This window comes from Xenopus laevis, chromosome 2L (assembly GCF_017654675.1).
Source record: "Xenopus laevis strain J_2021 chromosome 2L, Xenopus_laevis_v10.1, whole genome shotgun sequence".
Lineage (NCBI taxonomy): Eukaryota > Metazoa > Chordata > Amphibia > Anura > Pipidae > Xenopus > Xenopus laevis.
The window spans coordinates 36,305,364-36,332,183 of record NC_054373.1 but is presented as its reverse complement, the minus strand read 5'-3'; the positions used below and the strand labels follow the sequence as shown (position 1 = coordinate 36,332,183).

Sequence of the window (26,820 nt, the reverse complement as noted above, 5' to 3'; positions counted from 1 at the left end):
ATCGGCCCCTTCCTGTTCACCGGGAGATTATGTCATAGGGGTGTGGTTGCGACATCATAGGCTGGGTGATGGTATTATGGGGGCAGGACTATTAGGTGGTGACTGGAGATTGGTCAATGGTCACATCACTCTAGGGGAGCCCAGTTTTCCTAATTTGGAAATTCAGGCATGCACTTTTGACCCGGGCAGCCCTTCTGAAAAATGGAGTGTCTGGGTCAAAACTGGACAGTTGCTAATCCTAGTAATAACTTTTAAATGAAAAAGGTTACTGAAAAAGGTGCCCTAAATATGCTAGAAATGCCTGTTTTATAGCATCTGCAGGTCAGGCAGCTAATACACTAAGGGGGTTATTTACTAAACTCCGAATGCAAAAATGTTTTTTTTTCAATAAAATCTAAAAATAATGAATTTTTCAGAATTTATTAAACTCAAGAGGATGGAAAAGTCTGTATCTGAAAATCCGGCATCTCAGACCTGTCGAGGTTGCATATAAGTCAATGGGAGAAGTCCCAATGATTTTTTTGATGTGCGCTGGGTTTCAGGCAATACCCTGGAGTTTTCGGGTGAAAATTATGAAAACATAGTGAAAATCGGACGAAAAAGTCCAAAAAATCTATTAACTGATTTTTTCCCTCAAAGCAAATTTCGGGAAAATGTAATAATAAATTACCCGAGCGGAATTGATCGGAGTTTGTAGCAGAAAATATTGAGATAAATTCGTACTTTGATAAATAACCCCCTATAAGTCATTGTTTTCTTTATTTACATAGCATCAACACATTCCGTAGCCCTAGAGAATGTTCTCAGCCCAAACCCCAGTAGCACTTACAGTCTAATAACAACAGACAGACATGCACACATACTATAATGAGCTTCATATTCTTCCAGTACATTGTAAAATGGAAACCAGAGCAGGAGGAAACCCACACAAGCACCACAAATACACACTATCTCTCATTGTGCAGCAATGGTAACTGCTGTCGCATATGGATTTCCCAGTAAACAAAAAGCCAAATCAGAAAACTGCAGATACTTTTCCATAAAAAAAATGTGCTGAATTTACAAAAGTGAAGACTGAAGGGAAGATTTAATGGAGTTGTAGAACACTTCCTTGGCTTAATCCTGACCTAATTAAAAGGAGAACCACCGTATGGGACACATCAGCATTTCAACTACAACAGTGGACTTACTTGAAAATTCACAAATTGGGAAAGAAAGTCAATTTGAATGAAGCCTATGGGAGCCTCGGCCAAGAATTAATTTTAGAATGAGAAATAGTAGTAAGAATGAGAACTTGCAAAGGGAGAGGGGTATTATGTGAATATAATACTGAACAGAACACTGTGGGATACATTGACTTTTTTAGGCCATTATTAATAACATTTTATCTGTGATATGTTATATTTACATAGTTTGGGCTGAAAAAACAAAAGTCCATCACGTTTAGCCTCTCCAAGTATCACAAGCATAAATAAACCTATTCATACACTCACATACATAAGCTATATATCTATACAGGCACTGGATCTGTTATCCAGCATGCTCGGGACCTGGGGTTTTCTGGATAATGGATCTTTCCGTAATCTGGATCTTCATACCTTAAGTCTATTAGAAAATCATGTAAACATTAAATAAAGCCAATAGGCTGGTTTTGCTTCCAATAAGGATTAATTATATCTTAGTTTGGATCAAGTACAAGGCCCTGTTTTATTACTACAAAGAAAAAGGAAATCATTTTTAAAAATTTGGATTATTTGGATAAAATGGAGTCTATGGGAGACAGCCTTTCCATAATTCAGAGCTTTCTGGATAACAGGTTCCCAGATAACAAATTCCATACCTGTATTTATATAAGTATGGGACCTGTTATCCAGAATTAGGGATGCACCAAATCCACTATTTGGGATTCGGCCGAATCCCCGAATCCTTGGTGAAAGATTTGGCCGAATACCGAGCCGAATCCGAATCCTAATTTGCATATGCAAAAAGTCACTTGATTTCCCTACCCGTCCCTAATTTACATATGCAAATTAGGATTCAGATTTGGTTCGGCCAGGCACAAGGATTCGGCCGAATCCGAATCCTGCTGAAAAAGGCCGAATATTGGCCGAATCCCAAACTGAATCCAGAATGCTCGGGACCTGGGGCTTTCCAGATAACGGATTTTTCTATAAGGTGAATCTTTATACCTCACTTCTACTAGAAAATCATATTAACATTAAATAAACCCAAAAGGCTGGTTTTGCTTCTAATAAGGATTAATTGTATCTTATTATGTACTGTTTCATTATTACAGAGAAAAAGGAAATCATTTTAAAAAATTTGGGTTATTTGGATAAAATGGAGTCTATGGGAGACAGCCTTTCTGTAATTCGGAACTTTCTGGATAGCAGGTTTCCAGATAATGGATCCAATGCCTGTGTATGTATATATATATATATATATATATATATATAAAATTGATATTACAGGCACTTCCTAAATTCAGACTCAGCAAGAATCACATGCTGCTGCTTGTATGTGAAAGGGGACGGGGGGATAAAACAGTGCCAAAAGCACAGGTGGAACCACAGGATTCTGCACATACCAATTAAAACTAATCAATACTTTGAAAGACATTTATGAATTATGTTTGGCCAGAAGAATGATTTTGTCTTCCAAGGTACTGTTAACGCTATAAATATTTCAGCACAAAATGATTAATATTAATTGTTCAGTTTATTGCTTTATCTATTCTCTCCACCCGTACTATAGCCAATATAGTCATTTGTCAGCTGTCTTTCATACATATTCCCAGCAGTAGCTTATGACCCTGGCCTAACATATATTAAAAAAAAAGCCTTCAGAACTTGTTACATCTGCATCTGCCACCCAGTGAGTGAATAATGAGGCCTACAAATATCAATCAACAGCGTGGTTCAGAACCAAACAAAAATTAACAGCCGTAACCAGACAGAGCCATTCCTGCTGGGCACAGTCAACCTCCCATCGGCTTCCACACCACCCACAATCATCTCCAGTTAGCAATGGCTTTGCTCTGTATTACATGTGGATCTTGGTCTCTGCTTTATTTTGTTTACAATTGTGGTAAAATATGATTTTTATTATTATTATTAAGAGCACCAACATATTGTGCCGCGCTGTAAAATGAATGTGCTTATACAAGGAAATCCCATGAATGAGAGACCGTACATATACAGAGTTACATATATAACTACCAGTAGTCTCAATAATGTGATTGATACACACGGAGGATTGCAGTGGATCCTATTACTGTTCCTATGGTGCTCCGTCCAAGCACCTAAAATATCAATCCAATATCCAATATCGGGCAGTTGCGCCCGAAACATGTTGTGTGTGGATTAAAATAAAATTTGGCACATTTGCAGTTATCCTGCGATTTGGTCCTTTGTTCCAGACTACAGATATTGGATATATAACTACCAGTACCAGTACAAAAGTTGAAGAAGGCCCTGTGCAAAAGAGCTTACAATGTAAAGGGGAAGGGAATGAGATAAAAGAATAATTCAAACCAAACAGAAGTGAAATAAAAAAGAAGCATGAATGGAATTATACTGTTTGGCGAGATTTCGTTTTTTAACTGCGCCTCCAGTGATGCGGTCTGAAAGATTATATATCTATATATATATGGATACATGGAAAAATGATCATAAAAGTTCACTTGGAGTCTTCCTCTCGGGGATGCTGAGTTAAGTGCCAGCGCTGGCTCAAAGTGAAGTGGCTTAAACTGACACTTGCAGTGAAGCAGGCTCCTTACTAATTTGCTTTGCATCTCTGAAGTGCTATCGTTTGCCATGGAGCTGGATCACACGGTTCACCGGTAATTGGGATGCTGCTCGACGCTACTTAATCAACCACTTTCTAGATGGGGAAGATTTACAGTTGATTGGTCGGCACAGTTCATTGGCTTTCTCAAACCGTTCTAGAAAGAGATTATTTTTGTGCCCGAATAAGACCACAGAATGGAGAGGGCTTGCTCTGAGACTGCATTGTGAATGTCTCTTGAAGCCGTACAGAGCGTTCAGTGAAGCAGATAAAGCAAACTTTAGCCTGCATTTAGTTCCCAAGAATTACTCCATTAATTCTGTGTCAGTTATTTTTTTTTCTCCCCTCCGTTACCAAGCTCCTTCCATTTATTTCTGTGCAATCATAAAAATACAGCACTCGTTAAGAAGAGACCCCTGTACCGGAACAATGATATGAGAAAGAAACAGACCAAACTAAGAATGTTCCTTCATGTTTATTAGAGAAGACATCCTGAGCATTTTTATTATTTCAATAACAGAGCTAATACATCATTGTCCCCAAGTCTTTTCAATTTACAAAAGATTCTAATTCTGCCGTAAATTCTTCATAAAGAGTTCATTTACTGTCAACTCTTCTATATCTTTTGAATGGATATGATCATACTACAGGTATGGGATTCGTTATCCAAATTCAAATTGTTCGATCGAACGTAGAAAGCTTTCGAATCGAACGATTTAATCGATCGAACGATTTTCAGAAAAAAAAAACTGACTTTTAAGCCAAATACTCGCTATAAGTTCGAGGAGGTCCCCATAGGCTAACATAGCAATTCGGCAGGTTTAAGGTGGCGAAGTGTCAAAGTAGAAGTTCAGTTTCAATTCAAATCGAATTTTGGCCTATTCGATGCTCAAAGTACGCAAAAATTACTTTGAAATTCAAAGTTTTTGAGTTCAAAAATTCACTTTGAATTCACTTCGACCCTTAGTAAATGGGCCCCATAATGTATATAGGTGTACCTCGAAGAAACACTAACAACGTTACAAAAATAAGTTCCCATAAGAAAAACATGTACTGTCTATGCTTGTTTTATGAGAACAATATGAAAAACTGATATATCAGGAATCATATAAAAATGCCTGGACTGATTATGTTCCAAATCCACTGCCAAACTATTTATTCTGTATTTCAGAAGTGCTAATATGCATTTGCATTTTATTGTGATATTTCAACATTAGCTTTAAGCCAATGGTAAAATCACTGAAACAAAATATGTCATTTGTGCAAAAGTACAGTCAGTACACATCCTAGCATTTTTTTTAATCTTTTACAGTACAGCCAAGTAGTTAAGTTATATATTATATACATACATCTATAAATACATATATTATATACATACATAGCAAAGAGAGCATCACCAGTGTGTTCAAGGCCCTGTCCTTTGTATAGAGAACAGAAAGAAAACAGGAGGCCTCTGTGAATCTGCAACTCATGTTTAAAGCACTGCAGAGAAGAAAAGTGGTACTTTTGCAACATTCCCTGCACTTTGTAAATGAGCCAAATGTGCATAAACAGTAGCAAAGCACCATGTTTTTTGCCTTTTTGAAATTTTCCTCCCCTCTCTTTCTTTTTTTTCTGTGTCATCTGTGATGAGCAAAAAGGCAGCAGCAGCAATTAAATGGACTCCATGTTGGAGCACCTTAAATACATGGCTCTCTTGTGCCTGCAAGTACCATGCTCTGCAAATTAGGGATGCACCGAATCCAGGATTCGGTTCGGGATTTGGCCTTTTTCAGCAGAATTCCGATTTGGCCAAATCCTTCTGCCAGGCCGAACTGAATCCGAATCCTAATTTGCATATGCAAATAAGGGGTGGGAAGGGAAATCGCGTGACTTTTTGTCACAAAACAAGGAAGTAAAAAAACGTTTTCCTCTACCCAAAACACTAATTTGCATATGCAAATTATGATCAGATTCGGTTCAGTATTCAGCCAAATCTTTCGCAAAGGATTCGGGGGTTCAGCCGAATCCAAACTAGTGCATACCTCCCAACATTTTGGAAGTAAAAAGAGGGACAATTTTTTTTTTTTGCACAACCGCAAAAATTTTGACCACGCCCCTTTCTGTGGCCACACCCCCTAATTACCATGTTCATTTTACAAAATTTGGCAGGTTATGAAAGTTTGAAAATAATTCTTATCTAAACTGTTTTTTGTGTCTCAAAATTGTTACAAAGTATCTTATTTGCACCTGTTAGCTGTTCTGTGCTCTCTGCTAAAAGCCAATTAAGTTAGAAACTTTGTTTCTTTTTCTGGCTGTTCAGTGCAGAGAAAATAGGGACTTTCCAGTACAAATGAGGGACAGCAGGTTGAGCTGTCAAAAGAGGGACTGTCCCTCCGAAAAAGGGACAGTTGGGAGGTATAATAGTGGATTCGGTGCATCCCTACTGCAAACTGAAAAGCTAGCTACTAGCTGACATGAGGGGTTTCTAGGATAAGGAACTTAGAATGTGTCGGTCTAAGGGTGGTGGCACACGTGCAGACATCTCCTCTTATTCGGGCAACTAATCTCCCTGAAATGCCTTCCTGCCGACAAGAATGTTAATCGCCGGCGGGATGGCATTCGGATCGCTTTGTGTTCCAAAGTCGCCCGAAGCTGCCTCATGAGGAAAACTGAAGCGGTCCTTATGCCATCCCTCTGGTGATTCACATTCTTGCCAGCGGGAAGGCATTTTGGGGAGATTAGTCGCCCGAAGAAGAGGAGATTTGTCGGCTGCCACTGCCCTAAGACTAATGACCTTCCAAATGTGGACTAATAGGTGTGATAATAGTCTCCCAGCATGAAAGCTGAGAATGCTTAGCATAAGAAAGGCTTTGCTGTGGGTTTGGCATATCACTGACACCGTCCCTAGCTGGGCTAGGCCTAGAGGCATGCATTTTAACTTTTCAATGAAGTGGCTTTTGACTGACATAGGGACCAGAAAATCTGCTCTGCTGAAATGATTAACTCATCTTTTTCACCTAAATTATCCCTAAACGTAACTGTGCTGGAAGTATATACAGTAACGGACAATACCTCTTTATGTATATGTATGTATGTGAGGCCCCCGCATTCATATACTGTTTATATTGCATATTTTCTCTCGCTTACTGTGTGCCAACACTTTCAATAAAACAAATATGAAGGGCTGTTTTAGATCTTTTTCTTTCATTTTTCAACAGTGAACGCTGAAGGGTTTCCTTATTATGTTATTATTCTTATCCTTTATTCATGTGTCATATGTTTATGTTCATTATTTACATATTGTAAAGGGTTTAATGAACAGCACCATGAAAATAGAAAAAAAAGCAATGTTTCAGGCCTTTTTTTTTCACCTGTTTCTGGGGAGCTTACGATCTACGGTACCTATAGCACACACTGTTCCACTGCTACCAAGCAGCAGTAGTAAAATCTGGGCCAGCTTGCCAGCTATGTGTGTGGAACCCATCTTTGTGTGAAACCTATTTTTCTATGATAAATCAGAATATTTGCAATAAATAAGAAAGACCTGTATGGAGGAAGGGGAATGGAATGAGGAGGGACTGAGCATGTCAGGTAGGGTTCTGTAGCCGCGTGGCAGTTGGGTCTCGGCCGGATTCTACTTGATTTTCAGACCATGCAGGTGGCCAGTGGTTACCCTTAAACTGCAGTGGGGTGGGTAACAGACGGACGATTAAGGGGGGGGAATTAAAATATACTTTTCCTCCTGTACATCAATCTGTGAGTGATGTCACTTCCTTGCTATATGACGTCGCTACGCAAGGCTTACTACAGGGGGCATGTTGGGCGCAACTGTACAGGAAAAAAAAAGAGGGTAACCAGGTTTGGGCCGGCTTAGGGTATGGGTTGGGCAGGGGTTTTAAAAAACAGACCAATGCAGGTCGCTAGCATCAGGACCCCACAAAAGCGTATTTGCATGGGTGCCCAGCTTTTCAGTGCTGTCCCACTGTGTTGTACCACTGGCATCAGTAGAGTTTCTTTTTACTATTTGGGAATCACTATAATAGAAGACATATTCAGTATACACAGAACTAGGGATGGGCGAAGTTCACCCATTTCTTTTCGCCAAAAATTCGCCGCCAGCGAAATGTCGCAGACAGCCATTAAAGTCTATAGGCGTCAAAAAAATGTTGTCGCGCAGCGAAATTGTTAAAACGCGCGTCTTTTTTTTTTTACGCAGGCTGCCATACAAGTCTATGGGCGTCATTTTTTCAGCGAAACGAGGCGAAAAAATTCGCTGTTATGAACTAAAAATTCCTCTATATTATAAATAAGAATGCTTCAGATTAGCCCCGAAAGAGTAACATCCCCGTCAGAGCAAAATGTTTATGTCGAAGAACATATTGTACACATTAAGTATTACTGCGCCCGTATATTTTATATAGATGTAATGTAATATGTACTGGTGACATAAAAACCAAAAAGGTTCAGGCCAGGTTTATGCGAGTTCTGGAGAAAATATCTACCTCCTGGAGGGGGAATAATTTATCCAAACCACAGTCTCCGTAGCGTTAAAACTGTACAATCATTAGCATATATCACCATCAAGTATTTTCATGGCCCGGGTCCTAGCAAAGCTTCCATAAAACATACAGATAAAAGTTTGCTTTATATTACTTTGCATGCCTCATTAATTTATTGTTTATATTCTTGAGAAATAACAACCTCAGGATACCCAGCAAGCTGCAAATGCCTATACTGCAGTGATTGTCTGACTTTTTCAGTTCAGGTTCCCCATGGAGGTCCAACCTTTGGCCCGGGCCACCTCATTTAGCCCAAAAAAAGGCTATACATATAGGAAAGTATTAATTTATTGGTCATTCAGCCGTAGCTCCAAAAATATCTAGCAACTGTTTTTCCAATATCGTTTTCACCTTCAAGCTGTCTATCTAGGACACAAAATGGGCATTATCCCCTAGTCAGCCTTTTGGCTGATCCCCCCCTGTCATTGTGCCAAGTAATTTTGGGGTGTATTCCATACACCCTAATTAACTCACCTCTATAAGGGTAAAGGCACATGCTGCTATTTCGGGAGATTAGTCGCCCAGCGACAAATCACTTCTTCTTCGGGCGACTAATCTCCCCAAACTGCCTTCCAGGTTTCCGAAGTCGCCTGAAGTTTCCTCGTGCGGCAACTTTGGGTGACTTCGGAAAACTAAGCAGTCCGAGTGCCATCCCACTGGCGATTTACAGTGGGAAGGCAGTTCGGGGAGATTAGTCGCCCGAAGAAGAATCAATTTATCGCTGGGCGACTAATCTCCCGAAATAGCAGCGTGTTTCTCTGACCTAAAACTTATACAGTACAATCACAGATAAAAATAACTACATATATCTATAACCTAAAAGTACTTACAATATGATAATATGACATTTGTCTGTTCTCCAAAAACAACTGCGACGCTGCAAGTTCATATTATTCTACCTCTGTGTAAACTAAACACAGGAATTAAAACCAACGGTGCAGAAAATCGACATCAATCACTGAGTAGAAAGGGTATTTTCGCTAACACCTTCATGGCCATGTTTAGCTTGGAGAAATTATAGGTTCTCTGTGAGCAGATTTGATGGTTTCATTTAAACTGGAAGTATATCATATTTTATCTCAGATCCAAATAAACGTGCATTATGAATGTTATTTAATGCAACAGGGGTTCAGAATTTCCCATTCAGATTATTTATATTCACAGTCACATATTTTGCTACAAAAGTTGCTCAGACTGACTGGTTGATGAAGTTTGCAGTGTTGGTATGGAGCACTCAAGTGTGCAACTCATGACAGCCAGAAAAGTCTTTAACATAGTGTTACGTGTATATTATTGTTTAGACGCCCCCTATTTATATCGTCACATCGTCAGACCCCAAAAATGAGCCAACTCAGGGTTCTTCTCTTCTGCTGTTCTGCATATTCTGTAATAATCACAATGGGAGTGCACTAAAACCCTTTTTTTGCATTTTGGCTGCATTCTTGTAAGAAAGATACCTGTGCGGCGGGGACGCCCGCCGCATGGTCCTGAACGCCGGCGCCATGTTGTCTTAGGGCGCGTGCGGCGCACCTCTTAAAGGCACAGGCGCGCTGGCATGCTTGCGCCAGCACGTTTTGCACGTTTTTGGCGTGAAATTTGAAATGCTATTTAAGAGCCATTCAGTGTACTGACATTGCCCATGATAGAACTTAGTTCTGGTGGTTTCCTGAGCCTTGTGCGTCTGTCTTTGAACTCTGATCTGTTTATCCGTGTTTGACCCAGCCTGCTTCCTGACAATCCGACAATCTGTATGACCTTTGCCTGCCTATGACAACTCTCCTGCCTTGATTGACTACCAGTTTTGACCCTTGCCTGCCTGACGATTCTGATATCTGCCTGCCTTGACCCAGCCTGTCTGACCATCCTTCTGCCTAATCCTTTTGTACCATGACCTTCGGCCCAAAAGACTTTGCTAACAGCCCCTTTGCCAGCCAGAACATCTCCCCTTGTACCTCTCATTAAGTCCAGGTGGCACCCAAGTAAGCTGTGGGCTCCTCCCGAAGCCCAAAGGTGGTCACACTACTGGTGAAGCCGAGCGGAGACCAGGGTACTTGGCACTTGTTCTGGTATTGGGTGCCGGCCGTGACGTTTCTGTTTCCTTCACACAAAAAATTACTACTTAACTAAATTTAAATCCTAATTTGCACATTCAGAACTGTTTATTTTTCTTTTGCATTTTAACATAAACTTAACCCTTCATTTGCCCAGTGGGTTAAAGTCACATGAATGCAAGGGTTTTTTATTCATAGACCCGCGTCTGACCCGCCAATGTCTGATTTAATGAAAGGGAACGGGGCAGCTGCCTGCCTATAAGTAAAGGCTGACAGAGGTGGAAGCTGGCAAATTAAGGTCTACGGAACGCATTTTAGGACATCCTGCAGCAAAATACTCTTCCTTCTTGCGATGTCCTATGCCTTCTGAATGGCGCATCGAGTGCTTTTACCATCACTCATCGTCCAAACCTGCAGTCACACCTCCGTCCTCTACCCTCCCTTCTCAGCCGTCAGTCATGCTAACTCAGCCTTCAGACCTCAACCTTCAGCCCTCAGCCTTTGGCCCTCACCCTTCAGCCCGAGGGGTGGGGGCGGAGTTAGCATGACTGACGGCTGAGAAGGAATAGTAGAGGATGGAGGTGTGACTGCAGGTTTGGACGAAGAGTGACGGTATAAAGCATAGGACATCGCAGGAAGGAAGGGTATTTCGCCTCAGGATGTCCTAAAATGCGTTCCGTAAAGGTCACCACACCTAAACTTGTTATGACCTGGTAATCTGGCGCAGAAGCCAGGCAGAAACCCACCAATCACACGGCTTTCAGGCTGGCCCACACATCACTACAATGGACATTTTGTTGCCTGCAGTAACCAAGATTAATTGCTGGCGACATGCCGTCTCATATGTCATTGCTCTAAGGGATGCCCCAAATTAAGGATTCAGTTTGGGTTTCAGCCGGCGGCACCGAACACTTTTTGCAGGATTCTGAACATGCTAAATCCCAAAACCAACCTTGGATTCCTAAGTGATCCTAAGAGCACAGTTAATTAACGGCACATTTTTCAGTAGATAGGTTTGATTCCAACTAGAGTGCATCTCCTTTTAATGATGCATTTTCCTCCCACAGTAGTTTTGGAGCTTTCATTCCTATTTACAGCGGTGTGGTTGGCTTAAGAGTAAGTTCCTGGCAGTCATATGACAGCAACCAGGGCATGCTTTATGACATAGACTCTAGCAATCTTTAGAACAGCTGTTAAGCAACAGAAGAGTAACGATCCTCTTGAGTGCTGTTCAACGTTCTAAGTATTGGGCTGTTTATCTGATGGATGAAGTGTTCGTGGGCTGGCTTATATTAAAATGATGAACAAGAAAGTGACTGAAGGCTATAAAAAACCCATTGAGGGTCAAATCTGGCCCTCAGGCCTTGAGTTGGAAAGCCCTGCTGTATTTCATGATCCATTATACAAAAGAAAGAATGTAACATAGCCAAGCTAAAAGAATGGGAGAAAGATCAAAGATTAACAAACACAATGGAGAATCTACACATCTAGATGTCTTCTATAAATTTTCCATATTATATATATATATATATATATATATATATATATATATATATATATATATATATATATATATATATATATATATATATATATATATATATATATATATATATAGGTATTATCCAGAATGCTCGGGACGTGAGTTTTACCGGATAATAGATCTTTCCGTAATTTGGATCTTTATACCTTAAGGGGCCGATTCACTAAGGGTCGAATATCGAGGGTTAATTAACCCTCGATATTCGACAAGGAATTAAAATCCTTCAACTTCGAATATCGAAGTCGAAGGATTTAGCGCAGATAGTGCGATCGAACGATCGAAGGATTATTCCTTCGATCGAAACGATAAAATCCTTCGAATCGAACGATTCGAAGGATTTTAATCCAGCGATCGAAGGAATATCCTTCGATCAAAAAAACTTAGGAAAGCCTATGGGGACCTTCCCCATAGGCTAACATTGAGTTCGGTAGCTTTTAGATGGCGAACTAGGGGGTCGAAGTTTTTTTTAAAGAGACAGTACTTCGACTATCGAATGGTCGAATAGTCAAACGATTTTTAGTTCGAATCCTTCGATTCGTAGTCGTAGTCAAAGGTCGAAGTAGCCCATTCGATGGTCGAAGTAGCCCAAAAAACACTTCGAAATTTGAAGTTTTTTTACTTCGAATCCTTCACTCAAAGTTAGTGAATCGGCCCCTAAATCTACTAGAAAGTCATGTAAACATTAAATAAACCCAATATCTTAGTTCGGATCAAGTACAAAGTACTGTTTTATTATTACAGTGAAAAAGGAAATCGTTTTTACAAATTTGGATTATTTGGATAAAATGGAGTCTAGTTTCAAGATAACGGGTCCCTTACCTGTGTATGTATATATATATATATATATATATATATATATATATATATATATATATATATATATATATATATATATATATATATATACTGGAACTCTTATGTTAAAGAAAATAAGCAAGCGCTGTAGTAAAAAAAATCTTTTAAAATAGAACAGAATAGTTTGCCAAGTTTTTGAATAAACTACACCTTGTCACTGTACGGCTTATTCCAACTGTCAGACAACAAGGATCCATCCAGACAAGTTTCTGTGTTTGCTGTTGTGTCTACCTAATTATTTAGATGTCTGGCTTTCATTGTTAGTTAAGGGTCTCTGCAATGACGTACAGCTCAGTGGCTCTGTTTGGAAAGCGTTGTTCTTTCAGCAAAGCTTCAGAGGTGGAAAATATCTCAAGCAGTAAATAGTGGAAAGGACCAGAAGGCACCATTTACACCATTCACTTAGCAATTATTAGAATGTTTGTGTCTACACCATGACATCACCGCTACAATAGCCGCATATGCTTTTCAAGTATTGCATTATTCATGAATTTTCAGCTACCTTTCAAAACATGCCACGGGAAGGCTGTGAGCAGCCAGTCAATAAATCTTTATTCGTTTAGACTACTGCAGGATTGCTAAACCTTACGTTTTTAATGTCATGAGATATATTAGTTCATTTCAAAGCCTCTCTACATCGTTTATTCTGATCATGCAGAGCGATGCACATACTGCAGGACACTATCATAAAAAAAACCCTATAGATAAGTGATTTATCACACATAAAACGGTCTGTTTGGAGGCAAGAGCAAGGTTAATGCCTAGCTAGCAAGTCAAAGCCCCAAAAGAACAACAAAACTAGAGACTAATCTCACTCTCTATTGGGAAATATAGGTAAATATATACCTTTTTTTCCTACTCTCTATCTGCTTCCCATCTCTCATGTACCTGCTGGGATTCCATTAAAGGGGGTTAACCTTTATATTTATTGTATTATGATGTAGAGGGTGATATCCTGAGAAATCATTTTTTATTATTTGTTGTTTTTAGTTATTTAGCTTTTTGTGCAGCAGCTCCCCAGTTTTCAATTTCATCAATCTTTTTGCTAGGGTCCAAATTACTCTAGCAACCATGCATTGATTTGAATAAGAGACTGGAATATGAATAGGAGATGCCTCTAACATCATCTCTCTACCCTCCGACGTCACAGGACTGCCCCTCTAATGTCACCAGTCCACCCCTTTGGCCATATTTATATATCAGCAAAGGTGGCAACCCTAGGGTGGGGGGTGCATGTAGGGGTCCCCCTACCAACTCTGCCAGTCTCATAGGGGCAATTAGTAAATAAGTAAAGGGCGAAGTGACTAACGCTGGCCAAAATTCGCCAGCGTGATATCATTTCGGAACTTTGCTGATTTACTAATGGGCGCTGGCGTAAATTCGCTAATGAAGGAGATAGACTCTAGCGCTACTGCGGACTCTAACGGCAGGCGAATTTTCACTCTGGCAAATGGAAGTAACTACGCAAATTCACTAAGATGCGCCAGACTTGCCTTCGCTACCTCAGACCAGGCGAAGTGCAATAGAGTAGACAGGAGTTCCTCAAAAAGTCCTCAAAGTCCCAAAAAATGATTTTTTAGTTTTTCAGGGTGCAAAAGATCGTAAATTTTTTTTAGGGTACCCGGCTTCCCTCTACATTTCCTTACATATGGCACATAAACTATACACTTACCACATATGTAGGGAATTATACAACTTTATTTTCTTTTATTAAGGTTCCCTGGGCTTGTGTAGTGTAATGTATTTGCTGCAACATATATGTCCAGCAAAAATTTGCCTGGCGTTAGCGTGCGAAGTACCGCTAGGGTCTATCTCCTTCGCTAGTGAATTTATGCCCGTTAGTAAACCAGCTTTAGTCACTTCAACCTTTAGTAAATTTGCCCCCGAATCTGAATAAATATGCAAATTAGGGGTGGGAAGGGGAAAAATTTTACTTCCTTGTTTTGAGACAAAAAGAGTTCCCTCCCCGTCCATAATTTGCATATGCAAATTCAGATTCGGTTCGGCTGGGCAGAAGGATTCAGCCGAATCCGAATTCTGCTGAAAAAGGCCGAATCCTGAACTGAATCCTGGATTCAGTCCATCCCTAGTATTAACAATTTAAAAGTAAATATATTCTTAATAACAGCAACAAAATAGCAAAGGCAAGAGTTAAAGTTAATGTTTTATGACAGAGTAAAGCCTAAGCCAGAACTTATGGTAATGGTGAAAGGTTTTGATTAACAGCTCATACTGGAATTAGCCTGAACTGCTCCATAAGATTCATGGGATGAAAACAAGACAGTTCTCAGCTCATTCTTGACACTGTTTATTTTCAAAAGTATCTGCTCAGCAACCTGGAACTTATCTGTTTCACAGCAAGCAAGACAGAACATTTTCTACCTTAAATGGCAGGCGTTGTAGCCAATATTTCATCTTGACAAACAGCCTAATGAAACCTGTCGGCCATGAGCATCTGTTCAGAGAACAAACTCAAGCATACCATTTCCTTCTGTCAAGGCAAAGCGGTAAGTACATCCGCTATAAAGAAGCCAGGTGAAGAGCACAGTTTGTATATACTAGGACTATTCTTTGGTTGCATCAAGTAATTCTTTGTCTTGCAAAAATGCCCAAGGCACTATGGAATCACGGAAAAACAGAAACACAACAGCGAGATTTGCAATGACTTGCTGCTTTGTGCTATGCTACTTTTTTCTTAGAGTTTGGAAATGTTATGTATTAAAAAAGTTCTAACCAAAAATGTTTTATCATGACATCACTGTTTCATTTTGCCATTTTTAATTACCGTTGATGCGAATGATCTGTAGGAGCGCTAATTATGGGGTTTATTCATGTAACTTATAATAGTGCTAAAGACTGTAGTGAGTATTCCTCCTAACAATGATAATAGAAATAAATGGTCATTTTAGGCCATGGTCTTAATAATATAATGAAACTTGAATAGGGGTCTCCAATAAGTAAAGCTTTTACTCACCAAATTAAGGAAGTGGCCCAGTGCACCACCCTGAGCCCTCAGCATAGGGAGCGGACAAACCAAAAAGTACTGTTGAGCAGGCACTCAAATAAAGGCAATCTTCCACCAGGTTGTTGCAGCAAAGTAAAAAAAGATGTATTGTGTCCACAGCCTTATGTGCTACACGTACAAACACTAACGGTGGCCATGCACGGGCTGATAAGCCCGAGTCTGCAGCTTATTGACCCGTGTATGGGGCCCTCCGACGGGCTTCCCCGATCGATATCTCCCCAAAAGTCATTTTAATGGATTTTCAATAAACCTTTCAAGTTTTAATTAGTCCGGCTGCTGTGTGCTCCATACCAATGTTGTACAACTCCCCAAAAGTCAGATGTCATTCGGACAGGACTAAAAATCCTGTCGGATCGCGGCTGCATCTGTTCATGGATGCTGCCCCAAGAGCCTACCGCCCGTTTACCCTTCGTTATGATCCGATCCTTGGGCCCTGGGGTCCACGATCGGATCAGCACAATATCGCCCACCTCAAGGTTGCATATCGGGGAGAGATCCACTCGTTTAACGACATTGGCAAACAAGCGGATCTCTCAGTGTATGACCACCTTTAAGGCTGTGGACACAATAAATCCTTTTTACTTTGCTGCAACAACCTGGTGGAAAAGTACCTTTATTTGGGTGCCTGCTCAACAGTACTTTTCGGTTCATGATCCTAATAAAGCTGGCCTCATTCAGTTATCCCCAGACATGGTGGATCTACCCAAAACCCAGCCTACTTTCCTGCTTTAAAGAGGTTCCCTTCCAAACACTTTTTTCAGTTCAATTGTTTTCAGATTGTTCACCGGAAATAAAGACTTTTCAATTGCTTTCCAATTTTTATGTTTTACCGTTTTTCTAAAATCGAAAAAATTTAAAGTTTAATGTGCCTGTTTCTGGTGTTTCCGTTTGGCAGCTCAGTGATCCAGGAGCGGATTCTGAATTATTACAATTTGCTACATTTAGTTGATACAATTAATTGATACAATTAGTTCATACATTTCTCAGCAGTATCTTTGGAATATTAGCAACTATTATATCCATTCAATTGCTGCCTGGGATTCTGTATCAACTAATGGATCAATTTAGAACAGTTTACAGGGTCGGCGACCCCCCCCCCTCCCAGAGCTGCTTCAGAAGGTGAAAAGTGAAACATTACACTTCAATATTAGAAAAATGGTCACACATAGAAAATAGAAAGTATTTGGAAAAAGCCTTTATTTCTGGTGAACTGATCTGAAACCAACTGAACTGAAAAAAGTGTTGGAAGGTGAACAACCCCTTTAAATGGGCTCCTGATATTAATTCTGACCTGCTCGCTATCTGCACTTGGATGTTCTCCTCATGTCTGGTAAGGTTCCTCCATGTACTCCAGTTTTCACTCAGACTTATTAAAGACAATCCCGTAACACCAGTATCCTACACCTTCCAAAAACAAATAAAAACAAATAGAATGCCTACTTTTCACTGTTTCTGACTTTTTTTTACCGAGGACCAAAGGTTAAACCTTTTGCACAAACTTCAATATTCTATTTAAATACATTACACACTCTGAGGCCACTGGGAGCAACATCCAAGGGATTGGAGAGAGTGTTTCCCTATATATGCTAATTTATACATGCCTTTCATTGAGGAGACCAACAACTACAAAACCCTTTGTTGCCATCCAACTACATAATGCATTTATGTTAAAATGATCTGCTGGTATTATAAGATGGAGAATATGGCATCTTGGTCTTTTCCATCAATATCTTTAGAGTTTTTTCCCCATATTCCCTTAAGTCTTCATTACCCCAGACACAATTCACATGGGCGAACTGAATTGTCAGTAATGTAGAAGAACTACAATTCCTATGTAAATGTCATGATACAGGGATTTAACCCCAGTGGTTATTGCCATAAATAAATATTGACAAATACTTGATACAAGAACAGTCTCTGTGAGCAATTATAGAAGGGCTATTTCACAAATATGAATGATTATTCAGGAACACTGGCTTATCTTACATTCTTGTTTGCCAGATGTATTGAGCGTCCAACATCCTCCCATACTGAGCAAAACATTGGAAAGCCTCTCTGGTAAAAGCTAACTGTATCCAAAAAATTACAATTTAGTTTACAAAATGTGAAGCATTTCTCTGACTCCACTGTATTGAATGTAACTAGTTCATGAAATCAATGAAGTTACATGCCCCAAACAGAGACTGTAGCCTGGCTAAATCCATTTATAATTAGGTTGGTCTTTTTCACTCATATTAATAATGTTACTCTTTTCAGTCTTTATTTTACTTAATTCTTCTTCTAAGTAGCTGTTTTTAGTTGCAGGTTGCCTTGGAATTCTTGCCTTTGGTCAGAGACTCCTTAGCTCATAACAAGGTTACAGTCACTGGAAACACTGGTGTATCAGGCATAGGGCCAGATTCGTTTCAGTGAGAAAAAGTTAACTCAGGGTTTATCACATGAAGAGTCATGGACGAGATCCAATTTGAGGAGAAAAAAGTTTTCTCCAAATTCAGTTTTTTCCCATAGACTTCAATAGAGTTCTCATGTGATAAACAGTGAGATAAGTTTTTCTGAATTGAATTGCTTTTCAAATCGAATCTCATTTTCACGTATTTAACCTTTTTCTCACTGAACTGAATCTGGGCCATCGTTCCAAGAATAACCAGCCCAAATGTCACCCCAACTGAAAAGAAATTAGGCATTTTCCCCAAATCATTTCTAACTAGCCTTTAGGCTCGGCTTCATAGCCACTGCTCCAAGCACCAAAAAAAGGTATTTAAAATGTTAACAAATCAAACATATTTTTCTTTTCACTGTCACTTATATGGACTTAAAGGAGAACTAAAACCTAACTAAAGAAGTAGCTAGAAATGCTATACATTATGTTTTGTGCTTCTGTACCAGCCCAAGGCAACCACAGCCCTTTAGCAGTAAAGATCTGTGTCTCCAAAGATGCCCCAGTAGCTCCCCATCTTCTTTTCTGCTGATTCACTGCACATGCTCTGTGCTGCTGTCACTTACTGAGCTTAGGGACCCACTCACAATATACAGTACACAATATAAGGCTGGTTAGTAATTAATACAGATAATTACTTAGCTTCTCAACAGCTGCTCAGAGCCCACTGAGCATGTGAGTGTCACAGACACTTTCCAAGATGGTGACCCCCTGTGACAAGTTTGAAGTCCTGGATCATTGCTGCTATTGACAAGCTGAAACTTTAGGCTGGTGCAATAAGTTCAGTATATAAAATATGGCATTTTTGGCCACATTCGTTTTAAGGGTTTAGTTCTCCTTTAAACGCTAGCACAGATAGACACTGCATAATAATTCCTTGTATATCACATGATGGACCTTATATAATTAATAAATGGAGGGTACTTTGGTAAATACATATAAGAAAGATAAAGAGATATGTTTGCCCCTCCCACTTCTATTCTTTACCCCCTCCCATGGCCCCTTCCCCCACCCATTCCTCCTCCCCTTACTCTGCTGCCATTGGCTTTATGATTTAACAAACACAAGGACTTGTTGCTTCAGGCTTGATAAAGATTCCAGTGAGGCCAGGAATTTTGCCACCTTTTGTATGTCTATTCTGAGCACATAAACTACAACCGTGACACTTTAACACTTGTTCAGGGCACTGTGATCTCCCACACCCAGGCAGGTTAGTTGGATTCTAAATACATTAATTGTAGTGTGTGTGCCTGTATGGATGGACCTTATATTGTAAGTTGAACAACAAAATGACATAAAGTAAAAAAAACATGGATGGTATCCAAGGATCTGGAACATAATTCACACAAGTAAAGTTCCGACTGTGCTCTGGATAAAATAAAATAGTCAAAAAGCTGGAAGAAAGTTTGTCCCTAATGTCAGCCATAAGGCAACTCCTGACATTAGATAAAGTCCATGTAGCCCTAAAATGTACCTTATTTACATTTCCAATAAAGTAGCATTGTGCATTTATAAAGTGAGGCTTAAACAATTTATATAATGGTAGGGAAGAAATTCCTTTTGCCAACAGATAACCATTTTATAAACATACATGTTGCCTGTTTGCATAAAGAGACTATAGTTCTGCACCTGCATCCCCAGTGGGTGTGTTATCAAATGCTCTTCATACCCAATACTATATTAATAAAGTCTATCAGTCTGCCTACTGCCTCCACTAACAGCGATAATAGTTATGCTCTGGAATTTACCATGGCTTAAAGGGAGAATAATTTAGCCAGTAATCAAAGCTAGTACCGATATGGGACCTATTATCCAGAATTCCCGGGACCTGGGGTTTTAAAGGATAAAGGATCTTTCTGTAATTGGAATTTCCAAGTCTGCTTAACCCAACGGGGTTGTTTTGCCTCTAATAAGGATTAATAATATCTTAGTTTGGATCAAGTACAAGGTACTGTTTTATTATTACAGAGAAATAAGAAATCAGTTTTAAAAAATCGGAATAATTTAATTCAAAGCTTTCTGAATAACGGGTTCCAGGATAATGGATCCCATACCTGTAGGGTATACTGCACAATCATTAGCTCACTAAAACATTTATAGTATTTGATAGTATATATCTGTGCCAACCCTGTACTAAACCCTAAAAGATATTTCCCATTGAACCTTCTCGCTAACTCCCATCACTATCTGACAAGGACTTGGGCAATTCATTAACTGTGGATTTAATGTGATGCATCGCTCATTTGAACACATTAATGAGATTCGTGTCAAAGAGATTCAATTGCTTGTTAGTGTATGTGCTGCCGAGGTCTTGGGTGTCGCAGCATTATAATGAACACGGCACGTACTTGCCTTTATCCCCAGGGAAGAGAAAACTTCGCAATTGAATAGCACTCTCTTCCCTACGAATAAAGGGGTTAAATGAGCAAGGGAACTTAGAACTATTATGTACCTGTCAAGCCTTGAATAAGCACCAACCCAACAAAGTACTGTCTAAATGGAGTCCTCAACAGTGAAGGGGTTATTATAGTGCTTAAACAGCTTACAAACGAATGGCAGGAGGATGGACCTCACAAAGGAAGGACATTTTTTCACATCAACTATATAATGCAATCCCCCCTCTCCCAAACACACACTCACACACACACACACTTTTTGTCTTTCATTGTGTTTGAAGATACAGCCATCAAAGTTCACTGTTACACAAAAGCACCACATTTTTACCATAGAATACCTACCTTTGAACATTGCTTGTGATTCTGACACCAAATCAAGGAGCCATTATTCTGCAACAAAACAGAAAGACAAATAACTTTAATGAGATGAAGAGATCATCAAAGCAATGATTGTAAAAACTCAGCTGGAAAGAGCTAAATTCTTTTAAAAAAACAAAAAAAAAAACAGGACACATTAAATACAGAAAAAAAATACATCAACCAGACATGTTGGTATTACTTACACCCATAGGAATACTAGATATGTAGGATATATTTTAAGATAAAGTCAGGCCAACTCAAATACTGCCAAATGCAATGGCCGATAGGAATGGCGACCACCTGTCATTGGGCATAATTGAGAATTTCAGGGCATAATCCATCCAGTGAGCCAGTGACAGGCAGATACAATTTCTGTCAATGCAGAAGGGGGAACAAAGCAAGAGGTCATTTGTATTTAATGCATAAGAATCTATTTATATATTTACAGTAGAACCCCGATTATACGTTGCAGGATTTTACATTTTCTTGGAATTGATGCCGTTTTGTCACAGTCCCAAAATGAAAGCATTTTGTTTAGTTTAGACATGGGGTGCTGACATTGGCACATCTACTTTTGTCATAAGACACATTAAGAGGCCTATTTACTAACATTCGGATCTCTTTTTTTTTTTTTATGAATCGTATTTTTAGTCTAACAGTTTGTGATTTTTTTTAATTACTAAAAAACTCAAAAGATTCAAAATTTATGAAGTGTAAAATCCACGGAAAACTCTAACAGAAAACTTTGCCAAGTAAAAGCAGTCGAGGTCCCATAAAAGTCAATGGGAGTTGCACTGAACTTATTGAACTTTTTTTTTAGCCATCCAGAGTTTTTTTTTTTGTATCTTTTAGAGCATCATATATTTTTTGCAGTGAATCAGCAAAAAAAGAACACGGGGAGTTATTAAGGCTTCAACAGAGGCACATATATTCCTCCAGAATGCTCGGGACCTGGGTTTTTCCGGATAACGGATCTTTCCGTAATTTAGGTCTTCATGCCTTAAGTCTACTAGAAATTCATGTAAACATTAAATAAACCCAATAGGCTGGTTTTGCTTCCAATAAGGATTAATTATATCTTAGTTGGGATCAAGTACAAGCTACTGTTTTATTATTACAGAGAAAAAGGAAATCATTTTTAAAAATTTGTAATTATTTGGATAAAATGGAGTCTATGGTGACAGCCATTCCATAATTCGGAGCTTTCGGGATATCGGGTTTCCGGATAAGGGATCCTATACCTATACAATATTTCAAGCCTACCTTTTTAAGTTATGCTTTAGTTCTCCTTTAAAGTGCTTATTTATTACGGTTCGGGTAGTGTTTCCACGAAAATTTTTGTTTTCGAGTTGATTTCTTTTGTCAAAACTCACACATTTTTCGGTTAAAAAAATATTTTTCGAGTTTTTTAAAAAAAACTTGAATTTTTTGAGATTTATTATACCACGATCCTGGAAATACACCATCTAAAACCTGTGGAGGTCATGTAAGAGTCAATGGCAGAGGTCGCTTAACCATTTAAAGATCTTAATAGCCTTCATGTTGTTCGAGTTTTTTTTTTTTTTTTAGAGGGTTTTGCCTGAAAACTCAAAAAATTCAAGCTGTTAATTCGAGTTTTCAGCATTCGCAACTTGATCTCGCAGAATCAAGTATTTGCCATTCGAGTTTTTTTTTAAAATAAGATACCATTCGAGTTGTGCGTTCATTCGAGGTATAAAAAACATTCAACCTTTGATAAATAATCCTCTAGTAGAAAAAGCAAGACTTTTCTACTAGTCCCTGACTAGTTGACTAGTGGGAATCTCCAGTTCAGCGTATAGGCCACACTTTCCACAAATATCAAACTTCATTTTAAGAACTTACATACACAATCACTGGACCATTGACTTGTTTTTACAGTCTTTTCTGTTGCCTGTTTTTTTTGGCATTACGGTGTTATTTTAATCATCTTATTGTTTCTTATCATGTCATTAATGTTTAATTGCCGTTTTGAATGCTCTGATGACAAACATCTAGAACAGGCTTCAGTTCAGTTTCTCTCAACAAGTGATCATAAAACAGCAATAAAGGGTGAGTACATAAAATATGTATTACGGAAGCGACAGTAAAAAGAAAATGAAATCCCTTGGATTTGCCAACAAAAACATTTTCATTCATCTCCACGACATTCTGTTGTAATGAAAGGAGAAGCTTAGAAATCGCAGAATTTGGGAAAATACGTTATGGGTTTCTTTTGTTTTCAACTTTAAGTCAAAAAGTAGAGATAATGCTGCATTTCTTCCAAAAAGATTAATTTTTTTTAAAAAAATACTCTGGAAATTCCTGAAAAGTAGTAGAGCAAAGTGCAGTGTAGGACTCGCATACATCTGAGCAAAAGTTGGCAGGGTAAAATAAGGTTCTGTTAATAGTTAAAATATATTAGTACCGTTTTAGAAACGTTGGCACCACTTCGTGGCCAGTAATTGGCAAACCCAAGACTGAATTAAATGTTATTGCTGGAACATAGACAAATGGTTTAAAACAAATGCAACCTGGACTTTATGTCAATGTTTTCATTTTAAATCCATTGAAATTGACTACAATTTCACAAAATGATAAACCTCTAGAATAAAACTGGGAACCAATAGCAGGAAAAAAAAAAAGTGCTGCTAACAAACATCTTGTTCTGTAACCTTCATATTTATATATTCAGCTGTCATGTAAATGGGCTCACGCAATGCAGGACTGTATAAGGTGTATTTAATTTCTGAGTCCAACGAGTATCTGGAGACAGGAGTCAGATGGAAGCAGATGTATGCAAGGTTAGCATGTCAGAAAATCTCTGATTTGAGGAATATTTATTACCGCAGAAGGCAACTGGATGTTTCTGTTCCCAGTTGGAAAAACAGCATGTGGCATATCATATATCAAGTTTTATTAATGTAAGAAAATGTTTATATACATGTCGGTGATTGTCACAGCATGCCCTTCCAAATGGATGGTAGCTTTTATTTTCCCCCATGTGATCTGTTAAGGGGATTTTCATTTTGTTTGTGAAAAAATAAAGAAGTGATAATTATTTCAAGCACACACATGGAAAATGAATTAATGATATTATGTAAGTAACCTAACATAAAATAGTATTGGGAAAACAGGTTTTCAACTTCACAGACCATTTCATTTGGATAAAGCCAGACCTCCTGGCCACAATACACCCACGTGAGTTTTATTGGTGAATCAGCTAGTGGGCAGAATACAGGAAACTGGTGTATGAATAGAAAGGCAGCCATTGTGGCAGGAAAAACCAAATCATGACTTAGTGGAAACCATGCTCCTGAATACCTTTCAACTGGGGAGAAGCACACACCAAAAACATAGGATAGTATGCCCATAGTAAAACCATTTTTGAAATACCACATTATTTTGACCTTTCCCATGTTCTGCATAATAAGACCTCCCCTGAAATTGCCATTAGCAAGCCATTTTACTTCTGTCTAAAAGAAGTGATACTTTTCATATAATGTACAATGAGATTGTCAAATAAGCCTGACTATTTGTATTTTTTTTTCTATGTAGGCACCAGCAATTTCATGAATTTTCAACCTTCACTAAAAACTGGCCCAACATGTGCAGATCCAGTAGATTGGAGAGGTTCCTAAACAAATGGATCTTGCTCAGAAGTGCCCTCCGAGAATGGGCGATATTGGGCTGATCCGGTTATGTGCCCTAGGGCCCAATGATCGGATCACAAGACCAAGAATGCAGGGGTTGGGAGCAAGGACTGAATCAATCAACAGATATGGTCCTCGTTTACACAGGATTTTGAAAGGAGAAGAAAAGGCTTTGTACACTTGGGGGCAGGTCCGGACTCGCAATCTGTGGGTTCTGGCAAATGCCAGAGGGGCTGCTATAAGGTGCCATAGAAAGTCAGTATTTGGTGGGTTGATGGGGGCTGTTTTGGCCAGGTATTGACTTACCTGAAAGGATCGCTCCATGGTGCTCACTGGTATAACCCATTTTCTGCTGTTAGGAACACCAGCCCGGGGGTTTCAGGTAAGTATATACAATCACTTGGGGTGCCTAACATTTGCCACCCCCAAGTGTACGAAGCCTTTCCTCCTCCTTTAAACCTGCCTGATCGACATCTGTTTGATTTTTGCACAGATATCGGCAAGGGAAGCTTGTTGGAGGGCCCTATACACTAGCCAATAAGCTGCCGACTTTATTTGTCGGCAGCTTTTATCAGCCAGTGTATGGCAACCTATAGATCTATTGGGCCAAACTCGATTCAGAAAATGCATAATTCCAACATTCCTCATAGACTTCTATTGAGTCTTCATGATAAAACCATGAGATAAGTTTTTCTCATGGAATAGAACCTGGCGCATTATTTGAAGCCCTACTTGATCATAGATTCAGCGTGCATATTAAGTACCTGGACTCAAATCAATCATTCTGTTTATCTGCAAGATCCTGAAATTTGAATTCAAAAAGTGTTTCCCTCCTGGATATCCAACATTTTCCCCTCTATTAATCACATGCAGAAAGCCAACTTAAATTACTGTTTACAGAGCCTATTCCAAACTCTACAAATATATGAACTTGGCTTTAAATAAAGGGATGGAAAAGCTTTTATTAATCAATGGTAATGTTGCTGACCAGCCCAAACAAGCACAAAACTGGTCCACAAAAAGATTCTGGTCAGCGTGCATCCTTGCTGTATTTCAAATAGATATACACCAAATCCATAATTTATGGATTCCACTAGATACCAAATCCTGTAAAAAAAGATTCACCTGAATACTAAACCACAACGGAACCCATAGTCACATATTGAAATTTCCGAAAAATATATAAATTGCAGCAATTGCAGACGAACAAATTCATATGTTCAGTTGTCCAGAGCTTCAGTTGACTAAGGGTTTGGATGCCTTTTGGCTGAACACTAATATAAACTATTTACAATACCGTGGAGAAAAAAACATCTTTTGTTTTTGGATATACAGATGAGTCTACTGTAAATGTGCATTGGAGCAGACTGAGGTTTGTACCAAATATCATTAGGTTTTTATCACACTGACAGCTTTTTATTAGCAACCATGAACGTTTCATTTCGGAGTACATTCCAGTCTAATGATGTTCTCATGGAAACATTTAACAGTACATCAACACATTGTCTAACACTTGCCTAATGCTGATGTACAGTTCTATAAAAAGATAACCTTAGCTGAAATGATTTCAGAGGCTACAGTAGTCGGCAGAAATCACCAAGACCCCTCTCTGGTTTCCTACCATGTTAAAGTCATTCACACTAGATGAGGTCCCAGACAACATATAATGGGTGCTGTCTACAGTTTCATTCCAAGATGATCTTTGTGATCAATTTCTTATCTGTATATGGAGATTACAAGACCATATCTATGATAATACATCCTGCTTCTGAAGTTATCCATAACATACACTGAATTAACCAAGGGCCTTCATTTTTGGCCTAATAATAGTATATAAAATTCCAGTTCCATAAAATCAGGCCATTCTTGAAGCACTCACTAAAACCATCTGTGTACAAGCCCACACCCAACTGAAACTCTGGGATATATTTCGGATCATCCACCCAAACCACATCCAATCATGTGCCAATCGACCAATAACCTTTCTGTTTTAGAATCAAATTCATCACTACAGCAGCTGGAAAGCACCTCTATGATCTAACAGGCACTCATTAGCCAATCAAAACTTATCCAGCATGTGTTTTCTATCTACACAATCCATTAGTTTATAAAAAAAAATATTAACCAAACACCCTACACTCGACTTAGTTATACAAATAAACTCTGAATTTAGATA

General features: G+C 38.9%; 1 protein-coding gene across 1 annotated transcript in view; it reads right to left on the bottom strand.

Moving 5' to 3' along the window:
* Nucleotides 1–26,820, bottom strand: part of anos1.L (anosmin 1 L homeolog) — a 129,113-nt gene that overhangs the window by 67,807 nt on the left and 34,486 nt on the right. The window contains exon 2 of the mRNA XM_018246158.2: nucleotides 20,977–21,024. Within this exon, the coding sequence (XP_018101647.1) occupies nucleotides 20,977–21,024 (48 nt within the window). The remainder of the gene's footprint in view (nucleotides 1–20,976; nucleotides 21,025–26,820) is intronic.